At 50.9% G+C, this 17,097-nt stretch overlaps 7 protein-coding genes across 7 annotated transcripts; 3 read left to right on the forward strand and 4 right to left on the reverse strand.

Annotated features, from left to right (window-relative positions):
- Positions 1-1,199: 1,199 nt before the first annotated feature.
- On the reverse strand, positions 1,200-2,870 carry CTAM01_07346 (uncharacterized protein; the record flags this gene model as incomplete). The annotated part of the gene is made up of 5 exons (XM_060523369.1): positions 1,200-1,521; positions 1,579-1,925; positions 1,975-2,038; positions 2,095-2,641; positions 2,702-2,870. 5 exons carry the CDS (start codon positions 2,868-2,870, stop codon positions 1,200-1,202), a joined length of 1,449 nt encoding a protein of 482 aa, XP_060382107.1.
- Positions 2,871-3,905: 1,035 nt separating this feature from the next.
- Positions 3,906-4,648, reverse strand: CTAM01_07347 (uncharacterized protein; the record flags this gene model as incomplete). Its single annotated transcript, XM_060523370.1, has 4 exons — positions 3,906-4,050; positions 4,125-4,237; positions 4,305-4,467; positions 4,530-4,648. The coding sequence occupies 4 exons, from the start codon at positions 4,646-4,648 to the stop codon at positions 3,906-3,908; spliced, it is 540 nt and encodes a 179-aa protein (XP_060382108.1).
- A 637-nt stretch (positions 4,649-5,285) lies between these two features.
- On the forward strand, positions 5,286-6,123 carry CTAM01_07348 (uncharacterized protein; the record flags this gene model as incomplete). Its single annotated transcript, XM_060523371.1, has 2 exons — positions 5,286-5,661; positions 5,714-6,123. 2 exons carry the CDS (start codon positions 5,286-5,288, stop codon positions 6,121-6,123), a joined length of 786 nt encoding a protein of 261 aa, XP_060382109.1.
- Positions 6,124-7,229: 1,106 nt separating this feature from the next.
- On the reverse strand, positions 7,230-8,141 carry CTAM01_07349 (X-Pro dipeptidyl-peptidase protein; the record flags this gene model as incomplete). The annotated part of the gene is made up of 1 exon (XM_060523372.1): positions 7,230-8,141. One exon carries the CDS (start codon positions 8,139-8,141, stop codon positions 7,230-7,232), a length of 912 nt encoding a protein of 303 aa, XP_060382110.1.
- A 665-nt stretch (positions 8,142-8,806) lies between these two features.
- On the forward strand, positions 8,807-9,805 carry CTAM01_07350 (retinol dehydrogenase; the record flags this gene model as incomplete). Its single annotated transcript, XM_060523373.1, has 3 exons — positions 8,807-9,090; positions 9,166-9,347; positions 9,426-9,805. 3 exons carry the CDS (start codon positions 8,807-8,809, stop codon positions 9,803-9,805), a joined length of 846 nt encoding a protein of 281 aa, XP_060382111.1.
- A 548-nt stretch (positions 9,806-10,353) lies between these two features.
- Positions 10,354-11,175, reverse strand: CTAM01_07351 (uncharacterized protein; the record flags this gene model as incomplete). Its single annotated transcript, XM_060523374.1, has 1 exon — positions 10,354-11,175. One exon carries the CDS (start codon positions 11,173-11,175, stop codon positions 10,354-10,356), a length of 822 nt encoding a protein of 273 aa, XP_060382112.1.
- Positions 11,176-15,524: 4,349 nt separating this feature from the next.
- Positions 15,525-17,042, forward strand: CTAM01_07352 (uncharacterized protein; the record flags this gene model as incomplete). Its single annotated transcript, XM_060523375.1, has 2 exons — positions 15,525-15,788; positions 16,068-17,042. 2 exons carry the CDS (start codon positions 15,525-15,527, stop codon positions 17,040-17,042), a joined length of 1,239 nt encoding a protein of 412 aa, XP_060382113.1.
- Positions 17,043-17,097: the final 55 nt, after the last annotated feature.

The raw sequence follows: 17,097 nt of genomic DNA on the forward strand, positions 1-17,097 counted from the left end.
ACATTTCGCCGTGGTTGCAGGCACAAAAGTAGACCGCCAATAAACGCTTGGCAGGAGGGTGTTGTGAAGGGCGGTAAAGAAGGGCGGTATGAAGGGGTGGTTAAGGAATCCAAAGGTGCGACGCCCAGGTGCATTGCTCATCAAGGGATAACATGCCTTGCCAGATGGCATTGCCGAGTGGCCCGAATGCCGGGTAGCGGCAGCCCTGCGAGTCCAGACATGGTTCCATCCCTCAGAACTAGGTAGGGCAGACACCAGTTGGATGTCAGATGCACTCCTGCTTTTAAGAAGTAGCGGGCGCGCCTCGATTGATTTGACTTCGACTCGGCATGAACAGTGTTGAGTACACCTACTTTTGAGAGACTAAGGGTGCAGCATCGAGGGTATTTTGATGGAATTATTCTCGCGGACGGTGAACATGTTTGCTTCTTTCTTCCTAGGTTTTCTTTTCGGAAACAACTAGCGTCATAGCATAGCTGAACACGAAGGGCCGCTTAAGGTGGTTGATTGGAAAGGAAGATTCCGTGGCTGCATGACAGCATTTCATTCCGTCCGTATATGTGTCATGATTCTAGCCCCCTTGATACTGATCATTCTGACACTTTGTCTCAGTGCGTCGAATAGTCGTGAAGTATTAGATTGCGCGGACGTCAAGTGTCCAATTCTCAGCCTGCGGAACCTTCCGGGTATTTCCATTAGTGACTACCGTATCACTAGGTGCGATCTTGGTTCGTTAGCGCAGAGTCCGACGTGGGATATGTATTGTCGTTTCGGTCCGTAGATCTTGATGCTGCAACGATGTGTCGGGTAATACTCGCCGAAACTGGACGGTCCGTAAGTCAGCTAGCGTCGTTCGCAGATGGAAAGAGGGGCGAAGGGGACGAAGGCAAGAGATCTGGTGCCTTTAGTTTTAGCCTGGAGGGAGGTGGTCACAAATAGGGCGCAACGAATCTCACGCGGCCTTTTGAAGGCTCTCTTACCTGTCAATAATGGGTTGAATTTGTAGCATAATGTCGGATTGATTGAATGAATGAGTACCAAAGTAGGCCTAGGAGAACGGAGTAAACCCGAGGGCAAATTTTCCGCCAGGAATGGCTTCTTTTTTTTATCTCCGTAATCCTTCAAACCCTCGCCAAATCCATTCGATTGAAGCGCTGAAGGACCAAGTATCTGCACTGGCCATGAACCTCACTCGTGCTTCACGCCAATCCCCAGTCACCAGTATTCTTCAGATCCTCATTGAAAATACCAGACTTCTCCTTTTCTTCCTCTTCTTCGATACTCCAAGGTTGGATCTCATGGCCTACAGGCAAATTGGTGTTCTTGAATGGTTTACCAAAGTTGATTGCCGTACACGCCTCTCCAAAATTCTCCGTGGCATACTTTTCGGCATGGTGAGTCCAGACCCATTTTCCGAGGAGCATGGGCTGCCTTTCATCCTTTAGAATCTCGTTCATGTCGCGGTGGACCTGACGCCTGTTGACGAAACCATTGTGTTGCAGAAGCGAAGTACGCTCATATCTAGGACAAAGTAATTAAAAAGGAGGCCGTGCATAATGTAAACGCCTGCCGACATACCTGAGAAGCTGGTGAGCTCGAACGGCAAGAGGTATGTGATCTTTGCCTCCCAGTCTTAGGCACTCGGGAAGCGACATGGCGTCCTCAAGAGCCATAGATGCCCCGTTTCCAGATGATGGGATGAAGCTATGGGCTGCATCACCGAGCTGAATGATGTGGCCACCCTCGGAGTGCCATTTTGGTTGGGTGTTACGGCAACATAGCTTCCACCGCACAACAGTGTTGGGTGGGGTGCTGTGAATCGCCTCCATGAGAACTGGATCCCAGCCCTCCTTGTCGGGCATCACGGCTGCCGTCTGCGCAGGGGTCACGGTCGATGACCAGGATTCCACAGCCGTGCCATCGTCCTGTGTCTCTCGTGTTAGATTAGAATGAGAGGTGCGCAACAACACCTACCTTGTGCGTGATGCCGAGAAAGATGTGAGTCTTTGACAAGAGAAAGACAATATACATATCAGGGCTGGTCTTCTGTCAGCCAAGCCCTTGATTTAAGTAGTGACTTGAGACAAGACTCACGCTGTATACATGCGCATCTGAGGTCGTTGGAGTTCAGCGATCGCTTTTTGCAGAGCAGGAGCATCTTTGATGTGGTCGGTCGAGTACATGACACGATCAGCACAGTAACCTGTACTCACTGCGCGAACCGGCTTGCCCAAGGTCACACTGCAGCTCTTGGAGCCGATGCCGTCTGCCGCTATCACAACATCCCCGGTGAAGCTGCGGCCATCTTCGGCGTGGGCGGTGGCACTACCCTCTCCATCTTCCGAGTAACGGGTGATATCTACACCATATGTCACAGGAATCTCCAATCGCTTGCATTGACTAAGAAGCATCATAGCAAGATCTCGTCGGCTGACAATCGGCTTTGCTCGGATGGGCCATATCACATGTGTGGCAACTCCCGGAAGGTGATGCTCGACTTCAGCCTTCGGCACAGCGAATCGTCCGTCACGGTGACAGAAGCATGCCTCGGGGTCAAAGGCGAACTGATCCCATTCCTGGAGCATCTTAGGATACTCCTTCAAGGTGGCATAGCTGTTAGGCCCGAGTCTGATAACATCACCTGGGCGGCATATTATTAGTTCAATTCCAGCGGAAAGGAAGCCTCAAGGTAATCACGTACCGGCCTCGGAAATCGCCTCCCCCTTCTCAAGAATTCGAACCTCATGACCCTTCCTCCAACACTCAACGGCTGCCTGCAAGCCTCCCAGGCCTGCGCCAACAATGATAACATTGATCCCAGAAGGAGGGTATCGCACGACCCCGTCCACAATTGAACCACACTCAGGCATTTTGTCGATGGATACTTATTTCAAGATGGGGGTACAATGACACGGAGATGTTTGATTAGGGCAAGGTCTCAAACCTTGAGCTTTATACCTCACAAATGATCAAGTCTATGCCGTGACAATACAGTTGCATGGTCTCGACGGACTTGCGTTACATCCCGACCCCGCGGACGACCCATGCATATACCGACCACTATGAACGGCATTTCTATGGGCTCTTTTGAGACGCAAGAGTGTTTGTAGGTTGGCATTACGAGTCGTAGCGGAGCTCCATCGCAGTCACCTCCCGGTGGGATACGCTGTTGTCGCAGGCTTCTTCGCAGTTTTACAAAAGCCCGGGACTAGCTCCACTAGCCAGAATTATTTTTCCCAGACCTCTTATGCCCCAGAATTATTTGCGGTGTTTTCATTTCTCCAATTCTTCTGTCTCCAGATATCTGCCTACAACAGCTTGGTGACACCTTTCAATCTCTCTGTATACTATACAAACGTAAAGCTCAATTCATGCTATTCATTCATTCTAACTACCTCGAAACTAGCAATTTGCACGTAGACGGTAGGGTTTCGAAAGTTTCAGCATCGAAGATAGATGTAAGTAAGGTAGCCGGGGTTAGGCCTGCCGATATCCTTCAGCATTTTGTCGGCGACCTCACACAGATCCCAAACTCCTTGGAGAAGGGATGCATGGTTTTTTCACCCGGCTTCGCCGATATTTGGTGGTCAAGTCAGCATAGCAACTATGAGTAGGGAAAAATTCTGGCCTCAGCTAGGACTATGAAAGAACTCAGTACGAACTACCTTAATTGCCTAAGTACCCATACTAAATACTAAAGGGGACTAAACCTATGACGTTCAGGTTTGTTACTTCTTAGAATGATTGTGCAAGACACAGAGTAGTAACAGATCCTTTAACTTTACTTCCAAGACCTAAGTATACCCACAGCACAGTCTCAATGAGCGGCAAACGAAGCAAGCTAATAAGCAGATATCTTTCGTCTCTAAAGGCAGAATCCAATATCCCTTGAATAACAACCGCGCTCAATGACTGCTGGTCCCTTTAATACAGGGGTCGCTTGTAGCGTTGATAGAATATCCGTCGTAGATGATAAGACTGCCACCCTGCGGAGTGAGATTTGCCTTCCCGGTGTCCGGGTTCTTCGCAACGGTGAAGTGTGTTTGAAAGCTACACATATGTAGAGTTTGTCAGTAGTCTGTATAAATAATTGAATGCGACCGGAGAGAGTACTCAGGACTTACTAAGTAGTTGCGCAGCTTGAGTCGATCGCGCGGCTTATCTCCAGAACCCCGGCAACCTCAAATGTCTTATCCGCTGGCGTTTCCGAAGATACGAAGGTTCGATTTGGGAAGTGCTATGTGTAGAATATCAGCCGACTTTCCATTCCACTGTCTGTAAGATGAAAATCCCGAGCAACCTACGTTCCATTGCACTGAGCCATCCGTGGGCAACATCGCTCCTCTGGCCCTCAGAATCTCTCTGTTGCCAATGTTCCTTGTTCCTAGGATGATCAAAGCACCGCCGGGCGCGAAGAAGTCGGTGGCGCGATCAGTTGCGAAAGGGTCCTCAAAAGCGCCGAGAAGTCTAAAGTGGAATTAACGACTCATCAGCACGTATGGATCGAAGAAGCACTTGGTCTGGCTTACTCTTTGTACCAAAGCTGGAATTCTGGCTCTACGCCACATGACGGCGCGTAGTCTCTCATGTCAATTGCGTGGGCCGCCTGCAGCACAATGCCAATGCTGTAAATGGTGTGAAACCGCATCCTGATAGAATATCTGTTATCAATTTGATTCGGCAGAGAAGTGAAATCTACAATGGAAATAATTATGTTCTTATACTCACTCCAGCGGCATCAATCGTGATATTGATGGAATGAAGTCTCATCGTTTCCTTGCAAAGCCAAGTAGATTGACTGCCTTGGCTCAATCTCCGGGTTTGCGTTTCGCTTTTCCACGGACAGCCTGGATGACGAGATTAAACCCTCCCTCTTTTTCTTTGTCATCATTTACTTTGCTCGGGTTGCTCAAAGGAGATTTGTGTCAGACCGAAACCGACTACGTGCTCGGTGAGGCGTGGTGAGGACGCCGGGTAAGTGGATGGAACTGAGACTAAGTTCAAACCATGAGACAGATCGCGCTAGATCGAATTAGGGAAACAATCAAGTCTTGGCAAGCGAGTCAGTGCTTCGAGCGGAAGCTCTTAATGTCCACATAGTTCTGACGGATTTAGGTTGGACTTCCCGTCAACACCTTCTGATTTCCAATTGTTTTCCCAATGAAGACATCGACCAAAAGTCCGTGCCGTCCCTATACTCAGAGAGTCATGGCTAGTACGGGAAAAACTACACAAACCGGTAAATCCTTGCACGCGAGCATTGAATGATTACATGCGTCATGAACATGCGAGTTGGGTGGCTGACATGGGAACAAGTAGCAAAGGGACTCGCTTTTGTCGTCACCACGGCAAGCGATTTGCCGACAGGCAGAGACCGAAAGCTCATAAGAAGCCATGTCATGAGGGGCAAGAATACTCGGAAGCGGACGGAACCAAGATTGCAAATGCGGCAGATATCCCCAGTCATCATGGGGCTTCCATCCACAACGAATGGCCGTGATGGCGGCCTCCAGGAAGATGAAGCCGGATACGAGCTGCACAACGATGGCGACGTTACCGGCATACGACGACCTCTCCCATCTCCTCCCCCAGCTAGCATCTTTGCTTTCGTTAGTTTCCCCGAAGAAATCGACGTTAGTGCTCGTAACCTCCTTTGTACTTGTGAGTCTGATGCAACTCTTCTCGGCGCTATGTGCACTAACGGAATCCTCAGATTTCACCTATTTGAAGACCAACATGTACCCAATCGCCAAGTACTCTGCTTCCGATCCCACCGACATTTATTGGTTCCATTGGACCCAGCTCGATCTAGCCTATCTCCACGCCATCCTGTACACCACCTCGTTCTTCTTCGATGATCTGACAGGGCGGAAGAGCGAAAGAACAAAATATCACTCATATCGAACTGTCAGCGAACTCAATAAACAGCTCAGCGATCCACAGACTGCCTTGACTGACTCCACAACGACGGTGGTCATGTTCATGCTCTTTATCACGGAGTGCTTTGGAGATATGGAGAGCGCCCACATGCATATGATGGGGCTGAAAAAAATCATCGATCTTCGTGGGGGCCTGAAGTCGTACGAAGGAAAGCCTCTTCTCCAGGAAAAGATCCGCCGGTAAGCATCCAGCGCTCCATCTTGCCTTCCTTCTCCTTGACACGGCAGCGAAGTATAGGTACTAACAATCCCGAATGAAGAGCGGATTTGATTTACAGCATGTGTACCGGCTGTAAGCCAGTATACTGCCAAGGCATTTCGTCTTCTGCTTGTGATTTATCCAGTCAGGTCCGTCATTTCGAGCACTGGTCAATCGATCAGAGTTGCTTTTCCCGCTCGCGCGACCTGATTTATGGCCTTGACCGACAGCTGTACATCTGCGTGAAGAATGTCCAGATTCTTTCACAGATGATCAACACAAGTCACAAGACAGGGGAAAAACTGGCGGACATGACTTTGGAGAAGTTCTTAACATCTATTCAGTCACATCTTCTCGTCCTTGACTTTTATGACGATGCTAGAGATTCTTTGGTGGAAGTTCTCAGACTTTCACTTCATGCCTACTTGACTACTGTTTTCTGGAGCTTTCCCGGCCTGAAAACTGAATATCCTCTTCTGGCCGTTCAGTTCCAAGAGGCTTGTCTGGCCTTTTCACCCACCACAGCCGAAGAAACCTTCGTGTTCGCCTGGGCCTTGATGGTAGGCGCCATCTCATTATTCCGAAATCGAGATCAAGAGTGGTTGTCAGAAATTCTCTACCCTTTAATACAGACCAGTCTTGGTACCTTGTGGCTTGAGGCGAAAGCCAGTCTGCGTCAAGTAATGTGGATAGAAAGTCTTCATGATAGCGGGGGAACGGAAGTTTTCAGGCGATATATTACCAGGAAGAATAGTGAGACAGCCATCTCACTAAGACGGGTTTGATTGTGGTCTAGGCTATTAGTGCGCTACAATCGTTGTGGAAATTCATCATATGCCCCATAAGATGGGAGTCCTTCCCGTTTCTGATCATTGGTGCGTCTAAAAGGGTCACGTGCGGTCTTGTTTACTTTTACGATTCAGTTCGAAAATTGGATTGAAGAGCCTTTGTGATTCAGAAGTCTCCAGGCTGAAGCCTGAAGGTCGAGGAGATACGACTATTGAAGTAAATGTACCCCTATCTTGCCACATTGCGAAACTTCTCGATTGGTCAAATCTTGCCGTGTCTCTTGAACCATGTTTGCCCCTTCCTCAAAGATTGAGGTGTGTTTTGAAAAAGTCCGCCACATTAGCAACCGAGGGAGCAACGTACAGCTCCCGGTCATAGAAATCCATGTGGCGTCCACCAGGTACCAAAATCTTCACTGCGTTAGGATTGGAATCCTTGATCTTCTCGTAGATGTCATCAGTGCCCCAACGGCTATCGGCGTCCTCCCCGGCAATCAAGATCGTTGGTTGAGAAAGAAACTGGTCTGCGAGGTGCCAAGAGTCGAAACGATAAATAAGAGGGACAGAAGCGGGGTGCATACGGTTCTCGGACGTGTTGTAAAAGCCGCGAGGTGTGCGGTAATAGTCCCAAGCGTCGACCAGGTCTGGGGGTGTGTCGGCTTGGGGAGGGTCGGGAACGTATTGGAGGTAGGTAATGTTGCCACCCCCGGCGATGTCTTGAATGACTTCCGCCGCGGACTCGACTGTAGCGTAAGCATCCGAAGTGTTCAGGGTGTTCAGCCAGCCCTGGCGATTCGTGTCGCCAATGTTGACCAGGCTGATTGCGGCTACCGCCTTGATTCGGTGGTCAGTGGCTGCCGCGGCGATTCCGTACCCGCCGCCAGCGCAGATCCCGAGAACTGTGATCGCGTCAGGATCAACGTAGTCTAGGGTCTGTAGGTAGTCCACAACAGAGGATACATCCGAGACCCTAGAGCCTGGGTCTTCTAGGTAGTGCGGGCTTCCCTCGGATTGTCCTTGGTAGAGTGCGTCAAAGGCAACGGAGACGAATCCCTGTTGAGACATGCGCTGAGCATAAAGGTTGGCAGTCTGCTCTTTGACTCCGCCGCCAGGGTGAACAACGACGAGGCCTGGAGCCAAAGATGAAGCGTTTTCCGGGCGGTGGAGCAGGCCAGCTAAGTGGAAGCTGCCTTTGGCGATGCTGATCAGAGACATGATTGAGGTTGCGTACGTGCAGTAGATGATTTGAGTAATGAATAGGATCTCTGAGAACTGTTATTTCTTGAGTGTTCAAAATTAACATTGAGGGTCAGCTGGTTGTCAGTCTTAAGTACTTTTTCTCACAGATTGGCCAAGCCCGATACCCACGCAGTCCAGGTGGCTCAGATATTACTCTGTTGCCGCCAAAATGACAACATCCGTCGCCTGTCTTATCGTCACCCTGGATGAGTATGTTGCCAAGCATCCAGTCCACCTCTTGGCTTTGACCATGGATTAGACAATTGACTTTCGCCAGGCCTATAACTTTAGAAAGGGGGCATGGCGTCCGGTCGAGAGATTTGTCAGGACTTCGGACTCCACATGACATGACGACATAAGGCCTTACATCGGCATTTTACTGGAATCATGTCGCTGTAAGGTTATGCCTTTATATCTATGATTCACCTTACTTCCGATATGTCCGTAAAATCGTCTAAAGTCCACTGACTGAACGAAGTTTGCCTTGCTGGGACAAAAGCCGCACGCCCCTTGATTTCAAATTTCTTGGATTCAGATTATCTTATAATCTTCTGCAACTGCCATTCACTTCGTTGAACTCCGTCTTCAAAATCATACTCAGACCCAAAAGCACAATATTCATTCACAATAACCGATTCATCATGGCTCCTCTTGTTTGGCTCATTACGGGAAGCACCTCAGGCTTTGGCGCCGAGTTTGTCAAGGCACTCCTTGCTAAAGGAGATAAAGTCATTGCTACAGCTCGCGACACCTCGAAGATAGCCCACTTTCGTGAAGCCGGCGCGGCTGTACTGAAATTGGACCTCCTTGCCGACCAGGCCGAGTTCGACAAGGTGGCCCAGGACAGCCTCAGCATCTACGGCAGTGTTGATGTGCTAGTCAACAATGCAGGCTACTCCCACTTTGGAACCATAGAGGACGACAGGTTAGTTGCGCTCACTTGACTCATCGCTTCTTGATCCTTATTGAAGGTACGTGTACCTGATCCATGAAATATTAGCCAGGAAGATTGGAACAAAGTCTTTCAGACGCACCTTTTTGGACCACTTGGTACCACTCGAGCCTTCTTACCTCATTTTCGAGCACGCAAATCTGGGACATTTGTCTTCATAGGATCGACCGCCGCGTGGGGAGGTATTCCTACCCTAGGGGCGTATTGCGCTTCTAAAAGCGCCTTGAGAGGTATTCCCCCCGGCTCTCCAAAGAAAAGTTTGAATGGCGGGATGAGGAACTTTCTTGACTAACGTCCCCTGAAATCAGGTGCTGTTGAGGCCCTTAATCTTGAGGTTGCACCATTGGGGCTCAAGACACTTCTTGTAGAGCCAGGTTTCTTCCGCACCGAACTGCTCAACGCCAACAACACTGTCTATGTTGAGACGAAGAACCCGGACTACAAGCCTATTGTTGATCCGCTCTATGCCCAATTTAAGGGAGCTCATCAACAGCAACCTGGAGATCCCGCCAAGGCGGTTTCTCGCATCATTGACACGGTCGGATCCAGAGGAAGTGCTCAGGGGCGACCCTTACCTGTCAGCCTTGCCCTTGGACCGGACGCAGTTTCTCAGTTGACCAAGAAGTGTGCTGACACAATTAAACTGGTGGATGACTGGAAGGAGGTTTCTTCTGATACTTTGCTGTAGATCTGCCCCTGATTGGAACGGTCGCACTCGCAAGAGGGGTTCAGAACTCAAGACAGTTTTTGAGATCTGCGATATCAATAAACTCAGTGATCTACCTTGCAAGGGAGTCGAACACGGATCCCGCCCAAGATTTATATTCTTCTTGCGGGGTAAGATCCATGATTGAGATGTATGGGAGGTGCTCTGAAACCTCGGTTGATCAGGAGAGGCGGAATCCGTCAAAGCTCCTCACGTTTTGGACAGCACTCATTGTTGCTACCCTGACTATCGATATTAGTTTTAGTACGATTGCCAATTCCTACGCTATTCAGACGTATAATCTTTCCCACTGGAAATACGTGCTGTCACAGAAGCAGAATGCGGTTGATCTAGTTCAGGCTTGCACCAAATCAGAGGGGTCCAGAAGTGGTCGGAAACTCAAAACTTTTGCAGGAGCTACATGTAGGCAGTACTGGTGTATTGTAAAGGTGAATTGAGTTGAGCAGAGCTCTTCAATGAGCAATCTTTAACAGTTGATTTTATTTAGATTTAGTAAATTAACCAATTGGCTAATCATCATCATCATCGTCATCATCACCACCCTTCCCACCCCCTTTCTTCTTATCGTCATCTCCACCCTCCCCCTCGCGGAACGCATTGGGGGTCACCGCAACCGCTCGACTTGACCCAGAAACGGGTGGCCCTGCTGTGGCAGCTACAGCATCAAACTGTGCAGACTTTGCGTTGCCTAGCCGCGCAGTAAATGGACCGAATCCTCTCTCGTGGAACCCCAAAGTTGCCCCAGGGTTTCCGGGGTTTCTCACGGCCTTCTCCGACAGAGCCCATCCCATTACGGCGTTGGCACTCGTGGCCTCCGGACCGAGTCCCAAAGTCGCATCTAGACAGTTCTCGCAGAGAAAGGTATAAGTCAGAGACGTTGCGTTAACGGAGACGCCCTCTGCAATAGGCCGGACGGCGAAGTTGCCCTTGACTTCGGGTGGGTTGTCCTCGTTGGTTCCTTGGCGGAATGTAGCCATGACACCACCATTGCCATCCGGCCATGCTGCCAGGAAGAAGTTTCCTTCCATGTCGCCGGTCAAGCCCATGGCGCCCCATCCAGCACCGTTGACTAGCGGGAATGACAATTGGCCGATGAAAGATGATGAAGTTGTTTCTGGCAGAGCCATCGCGAAGGCAAACGAGGTACGAGCTCCGAAGAAGCGCTCCATACCCAGGCCTGTGGCCTGGTCTACGAAGGGTGCGCTTTGCTGAGCTGGTGAAGAGGTGGGATCTTCAGCCTTAGTAAGGATGGCGATGGAACAGAAGAGAAGGATCGAGTAGAAGAAGGCAGGGCTAAACAGCCTCAGTGGGAGGAGACATTCGAACGTCATGATGGTATCGTGGAAATAGGCTTTGTCTCGAATTGAATGATTATGAGATGCCGGCGAACCAGCGCACGACCGAATTTGATAGATAAACTCGAAAGGGAAGACGCGTTGGAGGCTGAAGACTTTCTACTCGAAACTGACTTTGAGAGACCTTTCACACTGCTTTATATATCTAACTTGTCCGTAGTCCACCATCTAAACCTCAGCCAAGACGCCACTGTGTTGTGACAGCTCCGTCTCATTGAGGCATTTGGGAGGAGTCGGTGAGGCCATGTTTGAGCCAAGATTAGCACCTGTCCAAACTTCCATCACATAATGGACAACCATCGGACGCATCGTGGTTGACCTCTCAAGAGGCTGGTTTTAGCAATCAGACCCGGGCTGTTCTATTAATACGACGAGGTTGGTTGGCAGGATTTAGCGACACACTCCAAGTCAAGATGTCTGACAGGCAAGCCGTTTCGGGTTGTCTGGGGTAAGGCCTGGTCGCGCATCATCCGTGATGTGCAGCCAATGAGACCGATATGGAGACCCATATTTTGACCGTTTCATGGACGCAAGGCGGGAATAGTCTCACGACAAGAGAAATCCGATCTCCTCGTTACTTCTTGCCTGGAGCTGCCCGTAGTTCGCAGCTGAATCTGTTTCGAGAGAGAACTTCGCAAGTCGGTAGAGAGCCATATTGGCTTTGGGAGTGATCCTGCAAGTGGGCACGGCTATGACGGCGGAGACAAACTTGGCAGCGCAACAAGTGAGAGGCGATGAGCCGTGCGATGACTTGCTGGGCTCACGTACGCAATCTAAGGAGTTTTACCGTCGTATCGGGTTATATGGTTGACTTGGGATACAATTCTTTACCAGGCGATATGGATTATTACCCCGCCAAGATCGCCTGTTGGATAGCTTTCCGCCCAGCTGTCCGAGAGGGACATCATTCCATGCCAAGTATTTGGCATCAGGTCAACTTGTCTTCCTCGCGAACCCGGCGGTACGGTCTGATGTGACGAAAGTAAGACCACCGAGAAGTCTAATCGGCGTTGGTCTTGGCAAGATATCAACCACTATCGCATGCAAATATTGTTGGCAAGATGTAGCGACAGCAAGCCTTAGCCCTTCACGCCATGCCAGGCTTTGGTAAACAGGAGTTCTTCGATGTCTGAACGTGATCTTAGATCTGCACTAGGTATATTAATTAGACGGCTCCAGTCAATGGAAGACCGAGGTACTCGCCTAGTATCGAGTAAACGTAAGAATAAGGTTAAAAATAGCAAGAACAAGCGGAGTTGCTCACAGCTCACAAAGACTAGAGCGCTATTCCTGATTACATCAACTTTCCGAAGCTCATGCCAGGATGCATTTAGAATAAGAACGGACGACAGCCAGCAACCGGAATCAACATGGGTTCAGCGTTCAAAAAATTTCAGACCCCAAATGCTCCATGCAGCCCCGCCGGCTGGACTTCCCCTCTCCAAAAATCCGGGTGACCCCGTTCGTCTGATCGGCTCAGGGTCAGGGGCAGTCTCAGACCTCGTGTCATTTAGCACTTTTTTTTTTGGTACCGCCAGCGAGTGCAGAGTTTCCGAGGCTCTTGATAACCTTGGCGCCGGACCGTCGGCAAGTTCGCATTCGCCAACGGTTCGAGATGCTCTACTTGGCGAGGGGGACAGTGGTTGCCTTTCGCGTCTAGGGAGCAAGCACGGGTTTGCTTCTAACATGAGATCACGGACTTCGATCCCGAAGCTGTGGACGGCCTGAGGTTGGCAGAGACATATTTTGAGGAAGACTTTAGAAGATTTCAAGCAAAACGCTCAAGTGCAATGGGATGTAACGCAACAATACGTTAAGAAACACCTGCCCTGGGCGCCTTTCTTCTCAGCACCTCGCAACTTCATGAGCAAGTGACATCTCATCCAACATCCACACCTCACGCGGGTAACTGCTTAGACATGTACCTTCGTCACGGCCCGCCTGGGATCATGAAGAACAGCAAGCCAGTTTCCACCATCCCCGCCTCAAAGCGGGTTGAGCTACACTCCGGCGTTGTGGCAGAGTGGTCTAATGCGCAAGACTAGAAATCTTGTTCCTTCGGGAGCGTCTGTTCGAATCAGGCCAACGTCGACACGTTTTGTTTGGGGCAACGATTTCGGGTGATTGATGTTGTCAGTTCTGATTTGCGAAGTTTTGCCAGACTTTGCGCTTCTGAGCATCAAATTCTGTGCGTTCGGGTTCCCGGAAAAGCGGAGACTCCAATTCTGGCCTTTTGTGTCTTTTTACGACCCCATCAGATTAAAAACGCCACTTATGTCAGCCCCTCATTCCCTCGACTTACAACATCGCTGTCCATGGCTTCTGCGCACCCAACTCAAACCGCCTATGCCACAATGTTGACGGCTGGGGTGCATCAATGTCATTGATAAGGGGACGCCTTGCCAAAAGCCAGCACCCGAAACAAAACATCACCTAGGTACTGAAATGTGCTCACGATTCAGGTCCGTAAGACGGCAGGAATCCCGTTCAACCGAGAAACCTAGTTACCTACCACACATAGCGGGCTCACTAGTTGTTCGACCACACCATCACAATGCCAACACATGGAAATAAGTTCACTCTGAATAGTCATTGAGTGGGATTTCAGAGTCAATTGATGATCTCCAGGAGTCATGAAAGATCGAATGGTAGTCCTTGTACACCAGAAAATTACTATCTAGTGGCTTGCCAGGCAACAATTCTGGCGTTCCATTCTGACAGCCTGCTTGACCCCAACCTGCCAATTTCGCAAGAAACCCGCAAGCGATGCTTGGAGTCTAGGAATGCCAAGCCGCCAACTCAAAAGCAACCTCAAGCCACAACATAACTTACACAAGGGTCCAACTGCGACTCTGGGACTAGCGAACGCCTCTCTTGGGGATCCCCTCAACTCCATTCGTCACAGTCGTCAAACTCGACTCAGCCGTACCGCGCCAGTCGCCGTTAGGGCGTGAAAAGTCTGACAGGACCTTATTTTGTTGGCCAAACTTACGTCGCTTGGAGTGTGTGTACTATGTAGTACTGTGCATGTACGATTGCACGGTTGAAAACATTGTTAATCTGTCTTTTGCCAATCATGTAGCTCTGAGCGGGTCATCTCGCGCCCGAGTCAGAGTAATCATTTGATACGTGTTGGCGATCTGCGCCTTGAATCGGCATTAGCTTGACAGCTTCACTTCGCTTACTCGCAGGAGCTAATAAGTTAGGGGAGCTAGATAAACAAGGTTAAACGAGCTGAGCTCGCTAGCCCAGGCTGACAGGAATGCGGGGACGGGGTCGACAGGCGGAGGCGGACTCGGACTCGGAGTCATGCCTTGCGGTGGCAGGTGATGTCAGTCGGACTAATAGATTTGACTGAATTCAGGCAGGATTGATGATCTGAGGCTGTAGATGATACCAGCGATCTTCAAGGCCAGTGATAGACTCGGGTTCACTCCGTAACTGCCCGACTGTATCCTGTCCTCTGGTGCTCCGCGATGGAGCCCTCCTCTCGGGGCCATTTCTACTCACCCTTTCTGTTCTTCAACGTCTAGAGCTACCCATCTGAACACGAGACGCCACTCATGATCCTCTAATCAAACCATGTGGAAAGGAAGCACCCTTAAAGTGCAGATGCCTGGTTACCATTAAACCCTGCATGTCTAGCTCATCCCCACAAGGCTCACCCACACTCTCTCATCAATCCACACCCTTCCGCCCACCAGTATTCATACACTCAAACCCCTTTCCGTCCCCATCCGAAGGGTCGGTACAGACTCCAGTTCTTGTACAGAGTACAACAAACCCGCCTTGCCAAGAAACAATTGCCTTGTCAATCAAGGGATCAAGGGACTTGGCAACAAGGTGAACGCCCGTCGTATTGTTCATCCCACCTGCCGTCCGTCGGTCCGTGTGACTTGACCGCAAACAAGCACCCAAGAAATAGAGATTGACGTCGGGTAAGCCTCGACAAGGGAGCTAACGAGCGATGAGCAAGGTCCGGGGTTGGAAGCTTGTATTCAGCTCTAAATTTCTACCAATATGGTACGGATATGCCCTCAGCCTGATCAACGGCTTTGTGTGAGTGGCTACCCTTGAGCAGGACTCCAGAGAAAGCCGCGGAAATGTCAAGGCCCAAGACACCTGCCTCACAAGACCTGTCTTTCTTCCTGGACTTGGGTCTGGCCAAGAACTACATATACCACAACACAAGTCTCTAAAGCTGTCCAACGATCTCGTGTTCCCCGCCCCCCTCAAAGCCTTTGAGCTTCAGGCGAACCTACCCAGACACATTGTCCCCTTTCAAGACCAAATCCTCAAAGAGCACACATCACAAGCACCCAACCATGCTCTCCAAACCCCTTCTCTCAACCCTCTCGGCCCTCCTCCTCCCAATCCTCACCCACGCTGATGAGCCCCAAAACTACGACGGCTCAACATCCCTCTCGACCCCAGCCTACCTCTTCCCCGGCACCGGCTCCACAATTCCGATCCTCAACATCGGCGCCGCGGCCGTAGCCTCGTGTGACATCGGCAAGAAATCCTGCGACAACGGCTGCATCCCCATCACCGGAACATGCTGTGGCACGGGTTCGGGCGGGTACTGCGAGGTAGGCAAATACTGCACCTCGGGTGGGTGCTGCCAAGTCGGCAAGACGTGCTCTGGTCCGCCCCAGGGATGTAGTTCGGGGAAGGTGCTTTGCAATGGGCTTTGCATTCCCTCTGGCACGGTATGTTGTTCCAACGGAGGGTACTGTGATGCCGGAGAGACGTGTACTTCTGATGGACACTGTACCGGCGGCAGCGGAGGCGGGGGAGGAAGTTCCTGTGGGAACGGGCAGACGCAGTGTGGGAGTGGATGTATGCCCTCTGGACAAACGTGTTGTCAGACGTACTACTGCCCGACTGGGGAGACGTGTGCGGGCGACAAGAAGTGTAATAAGGGAGGCGGCGGTGGCGGAGGAGGCACTTCGTGTGGAGCTGGGGAGACGCTCTGTGGGACTGGGTGTATGCCTACGGGGCAGACTTGCTGTCAGACCTATTACTGCCCCGCAGGGAACACTTGCGTGGGCGATAAACGTTGTAATAGCGGAGGTGGAGGAGGAGGTGGTGGTGGTGGAAGCCAGTGTGCGGCTGGTCAGACTCCTTGCGGATCGGGATGTATGCCAGCCGGTCAAGTCTGTTGCGATACATACTTCTGCGACGCCGGCGAGAAGTGTCTGGGGAACAAGAAGTGCGACAAGGGCGGCGGATCTGGCGGCGGAAGTCAGTGTTCGGCGGGCGAAACTCCTTGCGGTACGGGATGTATGCCGGCTGGTCAAGTCTGCTGCAATACCTACTACTGCGACGCCGGAGAGACGTGTGCTGGAAATAAGAAGTGCAATAAGGGTAGCAGCGGCGGCGGTGGAGGAGGAGGAGGAGGAAGTCAGTGTGCGGCCGGCCAGACACCCTGCGGCACCGGATGTATGCCAGCCGAACAAGTCTGCTGCGAAACATACTTCTGCAATGCAGGCCTCACTTGTGTCGGGGACAAGAAGTGTCGGAACTCCAACGGTGGAGGCGGCGGCGGCGGAGGTGGTGGTGATGATACAAGCGCGACATCTAGTCTACTCGCGACGATACCTGGGGGTGAAGCGGGGACTACGTCTCTGAGAGACTTCCCACAGCCCACGCAAACACTTGGTGCCGGCGATGATGGGCCGACATCATCGTCGTCAAGATCTTCGACGTCAACAACAAGGACAACGACGAGTAGCGCAGCGCCGACGTCAACATCGGCCCAAGGTGCCGCGTTTTTGGGAAAGAATCTCGACGGCTCCGTCTTGGTCGCAGGCCTCCTCGTTGCAGCGCCCCTGGTTATCTGAAGATGATCATGAATGGTACATATTCGAATGGCGAATGAGTAAAAGAGTAACACAA

This window comes from Colletotrichum tamarilloi, assembly GCF_030869305.1.
Source record: "Colletotrichum tamarilloi strain Tom-12 chromosome Unknown Scaffold_22.1, whole genome shotgun sequence".
Classification (NCBI taxonomy): domain Eukaryota; kingdom Fungi; phylum Ascomycota; class Sordariomycetes; order Glomerellales; family Glomerellaceae; genus Colletotrichum; species Colletotrichum tamarilloi.